Genomic DNA, 11,353 nt, shown 5'->3' on the forward strand with positions numbered 1-11,353 from the left:
GTCCCCACTTCCCAGTCATTGGGATTACAGCTGTGTGCCTCCATGCACAACTCTCTTCCTGCCTTTAAATTGCTTCTCTCAGGTATTTGTCACAGTGATGGAAAAGCAGCTAAGGGTAACCCTGTACTGTCTCCACTCCACAGCTAGGGAACCTAGGAAACTGTGCTGGATAGCCTTGGGTGTCAACTTGACACATCTGGGAAGAGGGAGTCTCAATTGAGGAAATGCTTCCATTGGATTGGCCTGTGGCCATGTCTGTGGGGTATTTTCTTGATTGTTGAATGATGTGGGAGGGCCCAGATCACTGTGGGGGTGGCATCCCTGGGCAGGTGGGCCTGTGTTGTATAAGAAAGCAGGCTGAACAGGGGCCAGGGGAGCAAGCCAGTAAGCAGCATTCCTCCATGGTCTGTGCTCCAGGTTCCTACACCGAGCTCCTGCCTTGGTTTCCCTTGATGATGGACTTTGCTGTTAGCCAAATAAACCCTTTCCTCCCCAAGTTGGTTTTGGTCAATGTTTTTATTACAGCTACTAAAAGCAGACTAGAACAGGAATGAGCTAGCAAGTTGACTGCAGGCAGAACCCAAATAGACACACCCTGGGCCACTGTGCATCTCTCCGCCATGGATGCCACTCCTCTCAAGAGGACAAGACCCAGGAACTCACATCTAGAACGTGTTTCATCCAGTAATTGGGTCCTAACTATGCACCAGGCTGCCCCTAGGAATTCAGGACGGGGTGCATTTTATGAAAGTACTAGTCACTGTCCTTCTATCTTGTCACCTCAGTCCCTGCATGGTCACCACTGACCCTCAGCTGGCCCATGTTTCTTTCTCCAGAGATCCTCTGGTAAACAGGATCTAGTGCAGGTGGTAACTGGGACTGCCAGGCTGTGGTTGGTTTTTGTCAACTTGACACAAAGTATACAGACCTAGGAAAAAGGAATCTCTGTTGAATGCCATTAGACTGGCCCGTGAGCATGTTTGTGGAGCATTTTCTTAATTGCTAATTAATGAAGGCGGTCCATCCCACAGTGGGACATTCCCTGGGCAGGTGGGCCTGGGTTGTATAAGAAAGATAGCTGGAGGCTGGAGAGATGGCTCAGTGGTTAAGAGCACTGGCTGCTCTTGCAGAGGACCCAGGTTCAATTCCTAGCACCCACATGGTGGTTAACAAACCATTCGAAACTCCAGTACCAGAGGATCCAGTGTCCTCTTCTGACCTCTGAGGACATTGCGTGACATGGGTACATCTACCTACATGCAAGCAATACACTCATAAAATAAAAAGTAATAAAAACAGGAAAGTCAAGGGAGAGCAAGGCAGTAAGCAGCATTCCTCCATGGTCTTGACTTCAGTTCCTGCCTCCAGGTTCCTGTCTCGAGTTCATGCCTTGTCTTCCTTCAGTGACAGACCGTGAGCTAGAAGCCAAATAAAGCCTTTCCTGCCCAAGCTGGTTTTGCTCAGGGTTTTATCCCAGCTCTAGAAAAGCAAACTGAGACACAGGCCATCCTGTCTGCAGGTGAGGAGGGCAGGAAGCAGAAGGAACACTCTAGACACTTGTTGGTTGCATCTGTTTCAGGATAAGGCAAGGACCTGCCCTGGATAGCTTGGAACAGGGCGGGCATATGGAGGACAGAGGGGAAGCAGGGAGTGGTACAGATAGAGTAATGACAGCCCTGTTAGTCCGAAGGCATTGGTTGGCTTCATTATGTACACACAGAAGAAAACATAGCACCTAAGGGTGATGCTGGACTGTCAGGGCACCTTTCATTTTCCAAACAAGGAACCAAAGCCTAGAAAGATGGGGTGATTTGCTTGATGCCACAAGGCAAGGTGGTGACAGAAGGGCTGAGATTAGATTTGAATCGGGTCCCTGGGAACCTTTGTCACGTGGCAGCTCCATCAGGCCCAGATCTCAGTACAGAATGGGAGCCAGGAAGGGTGAGAGGAGGGTTAGGGTCATACCAGAACTAGAGAGGGACAGATGGGCCAGAACCTGTGAAGACTCAAAAGTTACCAGAAAGAGAGCTAGGGCCTAGGGCAAACATGCTAGAACTTGAGAGGAAGGACATCCTGGGGGGATGGGTTACTGAGCCCCAGCTCACTGTGAGGGATCTGTGGAGAGGGGTTTAGCGAGGGTCTGGGATCTGGAGGGACGGGCAGCACAGGGCATGGTGCCTGGCTCATGGGGCCTCAGTAATTGGGGTTCAATGCTCTCTTTCTTGCAGTTTTCCTCAGTTCTCAAATATGTGGGCAGGGCAGGAGTCACTGGGGTGCTGGTCAGAGTTTCCAAGCTGAATTTGGGGCAGGTCGTTCTCAAAGAGGAAGGTAGGGGTAGCTCGGCAGACGGTGAGTTGCCTCGAGGCTGCAGTCAGGAGGGGTCTGTCTCTTGCTTCCATTCTGCCCCATTCTCAGCGAGGGGCCCAGCCCTGCTGCCCCGGGAGCCTAAGTCATACAGGGTGCTGCCGGTGGTCAGCCTGCTGAGGCTGTAGGAGCTACGGCAGGGTTGGTGGTGGCATCGGCACCGGGTTCCAAGGCCCAGCGCTTGCTGGAAGGTCTCCCTGAAGCGACTGGACATGAGGCTGTACAGCACAGGGTTGGCTGCCGAGCTGAGGTAGAAGAAGACACCGGAGACAATGTGCACGTACTGGAAGGTCACCTGCAGGCCCTCTGTCCATTGGGACACGAAGCTCCACATGAGGCGGTCAATATGGAACGGAGCCCAGCAGATGCCGAACACAACGACCAGCACAACTGCAAGAACAGAGAGGGGAGGCCTGGCTGGCAGCGAGACTACTGCTTCCCATGGGCTTCCACTTCTGTCACTCTCCCCTCCGCACACCTCACAGGCCACTGAAGCCCAGCATCCATCCACAGGTTTCTGGAAATTCAACTGTCCTGGCCATACTGCTTTGAAGGATGGTGTCCTCTGTGGCTCTGACTAGGCAGGAGGTCATTTAGCCAGCTTCTGGCCACAGGTATGGACACTTGCACCCACCTGGCCCAATCAGATGCTTTCCTATGGAATTTGTAACAGAAGAATTCAGTGGTGGCTGCTAAATTGCTAGTGTGACTGTGGAGCTGAGGCCCCTCTGGGTTGTGTGTCCTGTCGTGCCTCCCCCCCAAGAACAGAGAAACAGCACAGAATGGGTTAAGTGCTGAGAGAGCCAAAGACAGTGAGTGCTCTCTCTCTCTCTCTCTCTCTCCCTCTCTCTCTCTCTCTCTCTCTCACACACACACACACAGAGGCACACACAGACACACACAGCCTTTCCAAGCATACCCCACCCCAACTCCTCAAATCAAGCTGAATATATGGCCCTGTACTAAATCCCTTTCCATCCCTTCTATGTCCCCTCCCTAGCAAAAGATAGGACAGCCTGGCAAGCCCTCACTTCTGCTCTGGTCTTTTATTTAGAGGGGGGTGTCTTACTATAGAGCAGTGAATGTCCTAGAACTCTCTATGTTCACTGGTTGGCTGGCCTCACACTCTCAGAGATTCACCTGTCTCTGCCTTCAAGTGCCAGGGATTACAGATGTGATCTACTACACCTGCTTATTCAGTTTCAGTTTTTATTTTTATTATTTTGGTTTTAAGAAAGAAGTAACGGGCATGGTAGCACATGCCTTTGATCCCAGCACTCGGGGGCAGAAGCAGGTGGATCTCTGTGAGTTCAAGGCCAGCCTGGTCTACATAGTGAGTTCCAGGCCAGCTGGGGCTACAGGGAGACCCTGTCTCAAAAAAAAAAAAAACAAAGGAAGTAGTCCAGCTGTCCCAAATTTACCAGTAGTTGGAGCTCCTGATCCTCAAGCTTCTATCCCCCAGGGGCTGAGATTACAAGGGTGGGCCACCATGCCCAGCTTGCCCCGTCCTGAGCTTACCCCCAGTTCTCTTCCTGGAGCCTCTGCCACCCAGGTCCACCTTGATTTGCATGTTTAATGTTTGTTTCTCCAGCTCACTCTCCTCCCCTCCCAGGGCCTTCCCATCCTTCCTATTGCATGGTTTTCCTCACCATCCAGGTGGTAGTGTAAGCAATGACCCCAGCATACTGCCCGTGTACAGCAGATCCTTAGAAAGTGGACAAAGCGGTGGGAAGAGATCAGCAGATCCCAGACTAACAAGCAAGCATTCTACCTTGCCAGGGTGAGGGTCCTAGCTGAGCCTCCTGCACATTTGGATGGGGCTGGGGGGCAAGAGCAGAGAACGAGAATCAGCACTTTTTAAAATCCTAGCACTTGGGAGGCCGAGGCAGGCGGATCTGTGAGTTCTAGGCCAATCTGGTCTACATACTGAGTTCCACATCAGCTAGAGCTACAGAGTGAGACCCTGTCTCAAAAAAAACAAAACAAAACAAAAAAGGAGTAGGGAACGGGAGGACAAGAAGGGGCATTCTGTGGGGTAGCTTCATTCACCTCAGAACCTGGAGGCAAGAGCAGAATTTAGGCCAGGCCCATTTCAGGGGACTGCATAAAAGACCCCAGTATCTGAAGGGAAGAGGAATGTGTCTTTCCCTAAAGGATGGGCTGTTTCCAGTAGTCTGGCAATGACCAAGGTGTCAGCAATTTGTCTAGCCTTGGCTTACCCCATCCTAGCCTGATTTAGGCCCAACCCAGGACAGGTGTGGTACTGAGCTGGGTGCAGGGAGGGATTCAGTTAGCTGGATGTCATCTGGCCTCCCTCCCCCAGGTCTATAGCTTTTAAAGACAGGCTCTGTAAGGATAGAATCCAAAGCCTAGACCCAGCAGGTCATGGCCTGCCTCCTCAACCCTCACTTCTGTCCTGGCTCCTGTGTTATGTTCATTTACCCTTACAAATACACCTCCTGACACCGTGCAAACAAATGGTCTCTCCCAAGGGCCTCAGCCGATATAGCCATGGCACAGAGGAAATTCACCTATCATCACTCTCACATCCTCCTCCTTGGTAGGGGAATTTGCTTCCCAGATCCATGTGGCTCCAGAGAGGCTGTGTATCTTGATATCCGGCCACTCAGGCAGCAACATAAGCCCCACCAATCAGAACTCTTCCTTTGGACTTTCTAATAGCCAAATAGCCACATGGCTTCCCCTTGTGGGCTGTGTGGGGAAGAACAGAACCCAGCCTTGTTCAAAAGCAAAGATGAACATCATAGAGGTCCAGATCCATCTTTGTGTGTGTGCACCCTGTACACTTGCCCAGGATACCAAGCTTAGGTCCCCAGGTGTGATTTTTTTTTTTTTTTTTGAGACAGGGTCTCACTATATAGCCCTGGCTAGCCTGGCCCCAGACTCACAAATATCTACCTGCCTCTGCCTCCCAAATGCTGGGATTAAAGGCATGTACCACCGTGCCCCACAGAAAAAAAAATTTGAGGGACTGGACAGATGGCTCAGCGGTTAAGAACACTGGCTGTTCTTGCAGAAGACCGGGGTTCGAATTCTAGCACCCACATGACAGCTAACAACTGTCCATAACTCTAGTTCCAAGGAAATCTGATGCCCTCTTCTGTCCTCTGAGGGTACTGCACAACACGGGTGCACTTGCACGCATGTAGGCAATACACTGGTACACATAAAATAAAAATAAGTCAAAAAAAAAGAAAAAAAGTGTTTTTTAAAAAATTGTTAAACAAGACCTGATATAGGCCACACTGACCCAACCAAGGGTGATCTTGAACTTTTGATCCTCCTACCACCACCTTCTGAGTGTTGGAATTACAGTTATGTACCACCAGCCCAATTTATCTGGTGCTTGGGATTGAACCCAGGACTTCATGCATGCTAGGCAAGCACTCTACCAATTGTCAACCCATGCTTGACAATTTTTTTTAACAAGGAACCCTGAATTTCCATTTTGCACTGACCCTACAAATTATTCAGTAAGCCCTACTATGAGCCATTAAAGTCAGTCTTTGATAGATGTTTCTAGCAGGGTAATTTAAAAGAGTCCAATGAATGTAGGTAGGGTTGGGTGTACTCACTCACAGGGATGAAGGAAGTCTTATGTACCACATCTAGCCTCCAGAAAGCCAGAAGCTCAGCTCCCTCCCTAGGCCCTGGAAGGCTCATCCCCTTCCCCAGCAGACACTTACATAGCATCTTGGTCACCTGTCTCCTTCCTCTATCCCGCAGCTGAGTCCTTCTGGTCTCACTGGTCCTGGCTGCTGCAGTGTTCCTGCTGTTGACCTCCTGTTGGAGAAGCAGCATCCTCTCCTGCCTCAACCTCAGACCAATGAGCAAGTACAGCACACTGATGGTGGCCATGGGCAGGCAGAAGAAGAGCAGTGTGGTGGCCTGCACCACCAGGTTGTAGAGGACCAGGGGACGGACCAATGTACAAATAGCTGAGTTAGGCACTAGACCCCGGCAGGGCACATACAGCTGCTGGAGGCCATGCAGGCTGGTGTTGGGCAGAGAGAAGAGCACAGCAAGGATCCAGATGGCCCCCAGCATGCGTCGCACATGGGCCCGTGTCATCACAGACCTGGCTTGCAGTGGATGCACCACAGCCACGTAGCGCTCCACACTCAGGGCTGTGACATTGAGCACTGAAGCTAGGCAGACAGTCTCAAAGAGCAACGTGCGGAAGTAGCAGCCACCTGCACCCAGCTGGAAGGGGTAATTGTGCTGCATCTCATAGAGCTCCAGGGGCAGGCCCACCAGCAGCACCAGCAGGTCAGACACAGCAAGGCTGAAGAGGTAGAAGTTGGTGGGCGTGTGCATGGCCCTGTGGCGCAAGATGACCATGCAGGTCAGCCCATTGCCCACAGTGCCCACCATAAAGATCAGCAGGTATATGGCACAGATGGGCACGAACAGCTGTGTCTGCTGTGGCCCCAGGTACTTCAGCCTCAGGGCCTCATCAGTTAGGTTCAAGTCCTCAGGGTCAAATTGTTCCCTGACCTCAGTGCTGTTGCAGGACATGGGGTTCCTTACATCCCCTGGGAACAGGGCTCCAGGGAGGATGGAGCAATTGAGGCAGGAAGGAATCTGTGGAATAAAGGGAAGAGATGCTCAGCTGTCATTTAGGGAATCCAAGCTCTGTCCTCAGTCACCACACTGAGGGTGCCATTGCTAAGAGGACTGACTTTACTCATGTTGTAATACATGATGCACTGAGGAATGCCACATAGGGATAAGAGTCCTTTATTAATAGCCAGTGGCCAGAGAGGGGGTTAATGCCCCAAAGAACTCTCAATCCTGAGGAGAAGCAGGGCAGGGTTTATAAAGCTTAAAACCACAATTACATCATGCCAGGGGCAAAGCCAATAACCATAGTTACATCAGATCACCTTAGTTACACTAGACCAGGGGCAGGTCAGTTAAAGAGATTTTTCAGTTAACAGGTTTCAGTTAGGCTGGGTGAGAGGATGTGCTATCTGGACATGCTACCTGGCTACTTGTAAGTTTCCCAGTATTGTAGAAAGAATGCACTCCCTGAAACTGCCTGCATGAGATGTTCTGCCTGGCTGACTGCAGTGGGAATGGCTGGGCAAAAACACAGGGTAAAGCAAAAGTCAGCTAGAGCAAAATGGAGTGAGTATTGCCATTTCAATGTGCCACCAAGAAAGAAAAACACCTGTCGTCCACTGTAAAGTACATTACAATTGAAGAGTAGTAAAAGTACACATTAAAAATATATATGAGGGCTAGAGAGATGTTTCAGGAGTTAAGAGCACTGACTGGTCTTGCAGAGAACCCAGGTTTGATTCCCAGCACCCACATCATGGGTAACAATTGTCCATAACTTGCCAGTTCCAGGGGATTCAATTACCTCTTCTGATCTCTGTGTGCATTGCACAACGTGGGTGTACTTGTATATATGCAGGAAATACACTCACACACATAAAATAAAAATAATAAAATATTTTTAAAATGTATATGTATATGTACACAAGTATAAGTGCCATCAGGTCAGCAGAAGGCATTGGATCCCCTGGAGCAGGAGTCACAGGCAGTTGTGAGCTGCCCCACATGGATGCTGGGAATGTAACTGGTACTGTATAACAGCAGCAAGTGTTCTTAACTCCTGAAACATTTCTCCAGATCTCCAAGGTGCAGATTATATATATATATATATATTTGGTCTTTTTGAGACAAGTTCTCCCTGTAGCCCCAGCTGGCCTGGAACTCACTATGTAGACCAGGCTGGCCTCAAACTCACAGAGATCCACCTGCCTCTGCCTCCTGAGTGCTGGGATTAAAGGCATGCACCACCACGCCCAGTCAAAGTGCACATCTTAAATGATAAAATGAGACAGTAAGATGGCTCAGCAGATAAATGTGCTTGCGGTTAAGTCTGATGACCTGAGTCTGATCCCTGGGACCAACGTGGAAGAAAACACCTGACTCCCACAAGTTATCCTCTGACTGCCCCATGCATGCCATTGGTGTGTGTGCCACACAGATACACATACACACACATATAAATAAATGTAATAAAAGTAATTTATGATAAAATTGGTCCTTTGCTTTAAATTTCATGATCTATTGAATCCTTTGAATAAATGACAGGCCCTCCCACACACAGGCTTGGCTTTCAGGAATGCCCCTTGGGTGTCTCCTTTTCAAAATGGACTTCAGGAGGGGCACTCAGTGTGGGCATCTGGAGTGGGTACAAATGGCAGTATTGCCCAGTCTTTAAGAGCCATGGTCCTGAAAGCAACTGCCAGGGTGCAGACCTAACCTCTCCCACTCCAGGTGGAAGGTTCAGGAATTTAATTTACAAAAAGCACTGGCACAGGGCAGACCTGACATGCAGAAAGCTGTGGTGACCTTGGCCTGGAGATGAAGCCACGGTGGGGGTCAAATGAGGGAGGTAAAAAAGCTAAAACTATGTTTGACCCAAAAAGTTGATTCTGTTTTCTATCGACCGATGCGGTCCAAGTCTAAATATTTGACACTGTAGACACTACCACCCCTGGGGCTCCCGCTTAAGGTTGCTCCTGGCCACCCTCACCCCCAGGAACAGAAGCTGGGAAGGGGTTCGAGAGAGATGCTCCACGCCTGGAGCAACGGTTGCCGCAGCGACTGTGATCGGGAAAAATCGCAGAAATAGAGCCTGGCGGACCCCGGTGTCCCACGGAGCCCTCCCACCCATCTGACCCTGGGAGCTGCACCCGTCGGTGCGCATGCCCTGGCCAGAGACTGCATCCCGCTCACCTACCATGCTGTCTGCAGCCCGAAGTCCTGGTGGCATTCAGGCTCTGACGGACCGACGGATGCTGCGCTGCAAGGCCACGGAAAGCGCCCGCCGCCCCCTCCCAAACCGCCCAGCCGCCCCGCCGCCCCGCCGCCCCGCCTGTCATCCGCAACATCGCCGCCAGGGGTCAGTGGTGCCCCCCGGAGCTCGGGATGCTCATGTCCATCATCGCAGACCCCACACACATCCAAACCACAGTGGCTGTTTGACCCACCGGGAGCTGGGAGAGCCAAGCCTTCACCAAAACACATTCTACAGATGAGAAAAGTGAGCACCAGGAAGGACGTCCAAGTGACCTGGGTCTCATGCGCTGTCCCCACCCTCCTGCGAGTGTGCTGGCTTTAGCATAACTCTGCCTCTGTGCCCCCCATTTCCTTCTGCCCCCATGTTTTCAGACACACCTCAACACTCAACACCTTCAGTCCCTGGAAGTCAGGCATGCTGGGACCTACTTCACTCCCAGACTCACGATAGCAATCCCCATCCCCCAACCACAGCTTTCCCTAGGGGTTTCTAGTCCCTTAATCAAGGTGCTGGTACCCCTCCAGCCCCCTTCCCCCACAGGGGTCCTCTTCCTGAGCCTTGGTGGAATGCACATCCTCCCCCTAAGGAACACACAGGAATCTAATCTGGTATCAGACCCCTCACACACCACCTGCCTCTCTTTTCCCACTGTTCCGTTGCCCTCCTTTCTCATCCACTCCGATGGCCACTTTGCCCCTACCCCAAGCAAGGCCTGCCTTCCTAAGAACTCCACATGTAAATAGTTTCTGTATAGGGAGATTGTGGGAACCTCTGGGGCACTTTGTTCCCCAGGCTGGCAGGAGAAAAGATTATGACAGACAACTTCTCAGTTCCAGATGGACCAACTAGGACCAAACCTTCAGGAGATAAGGATGCTGCCAGCAGAGATAAGTGAGAAGGCTCAGCACCACCCAGAAACAACCCAGCATGCCTCACAGTGTGCGAGGAACACTTCTGACTCTGCTCCCATCACTAGAACACACACACACACACACACACACACACACACACACACACACCATGTTGCACATACCCTGCAGTGGACCCTTTGCAGGTACACAGAGCCCAGAAAGGATGGGGAAGGACAAGTCTCTGAAGACGACTGATACAGTTGACAGAGTTCACAGCCATCAAAAGACCATGTCAGGCTAAAGGGCAGCCCCCAATAGGAGAGGACCTGCCAACCATCTCCATGGTTGTAGCTCCCACTCTTGCACTGCCCTGAGGACCCCGAGAGCCCTGGCCTGGGCCTGAACTTGAGAATAAATGGCAGCATGTCCCATCAGAACTGGTGACAGCTGCCCCTACCTGCTCTGTCCTGAGGTGGCTTACCTGGGTTTTGTGGGTATATATAGCCGTTTCCTGGGCATGGTGTGTTGGCCTCAGCCTAGGCCAGGGTCTAGACTGCAGGACAGCAGATATGCCAAATCCTGGGGCATGGGCGGGGCTCCTGGGCCTAGGTGAGTGCACTTCTCACTTCTCCCTTTCCTAATGACCTCCTGAGACCCTTAGGATCTGCTGCCTCCACTCAGGTCCAAATCAGAACCCACCTCCTCAGTCTAAGGCTGGCCAGCAGCCTGGATCTCCTGTTCGCCTCACCCACTTTCCTGCCTACAGATATGAGATTGGGGACTAGAGGGAAAGTCTGCTCTGCACCCTAGCCACTGAGACAGCCCAGAAGCTCTTCTTATCTGGTTCATGAAGGAAACAGAGGGCTGGCAGCCACCACTTTCCATCTGGGCCCACCTGGGCACCTCCCTAGTCAGCCTTCTCTGCCTGGCTCCACTCTGGTCCTGCACCAGACCATGGCCAATGGGGTTTGTACCTCAGTGAGATGCATGTCTGACCCAAACACATCCATAATCCCTGAGCCCCCAGGACTGGTTGTACTCACAGAAACCCACCCACACCCTAGAAGAGGCTGGCAGAGGAAGGCAGGGCATGTACCCGTTACAACCTTAGAATCTATGAGACCTAGAAGTCCTTATTCCACCATCAAGCTGGCTACGTGACTTTCGTTAAGTCCTTTCCCACTCCAGGCCCAGCTTCCTGATCAGTAAAATGGCAAAACCAGTGTGAGTTTCTCAGGGACCCAGTGAGGGCCTACGTAAGACCATGGAGCTAAAGCTCTTGTACGGTTGCATATTT

The 11,353-nt window shown here is 51.3% G+C and overlaps 1 protein-coding gene across 1 annotated transcript; it reads right to left on the reverse strand.

The window, feature by feature from the left end:
• Positions 1 to 1,373: 1,373 nt before the first annotated feature.
• On the reverse strand, positions 1,374 to 9,213 carry Nmur1 (neuromedin U receptor 1). Its single transcript, XM_008838075.1, has 3 exons — positions 9,146 to 9,213; positions 6,072 to 6,969; positions 1,374 to 2,754 (listed from the first exon to the last, which is right to left on the reverse strand). The coding sequence occupies exons 1-3, from the start codon at positions 9,176 to 9,178 to the stop codon at positions 2,372 to 2,374; spliced, it is 1,314 nt and encodes a 437-aa protein (XP_008836297.1). The 5' UTR covers positions 9,179 to 9,213; the 3' UTR covers positions 1,374 to 2,371.
• Positions 9,214 to 11,353: the final 2,140 nt, after the last annotated feature.

The sequence above is a fragment of the Nannospalax galili genome, unplaced genomic scaffold, assembly GCF_000622305.1.
Source record: "Nannospalax galili isolate Female #2095 unplaced genomic scaffold, S.galili_v1.0 scaffold1138, whole genome shotgun sequence".
Taxonomy (NCBI): Eukaryota; Metazoa; Chordata; class Mammalia; order Rodentia; family Spalacidae; genus Nannospalax; species Nannospalax galili.

Bases quoted from the DNA above. Each gene is read 5' to 3' on its own strand.
- Nmur1 (XM_008838075.1), bottom strand. From the start codon at position 9,178: ATGCCACCAGGACTTCGGGCTGCAGACAGCATG. The intron at 6,970-9,145 runs GTAGGTGAGCGG...TTTATTCCACAG, and splicing joins TTCGGGCTGCAGACAGCATG to ATTCCTTCCTGCCTCAATTG. The intron at 2,755-6,071 runs GTAAGTGTCTGC...CTGTTCTTGCAG, and splicing joins ACAGGTGACCAAGATGCTAT to TTGTGCTGGTCGTTGTGTTC.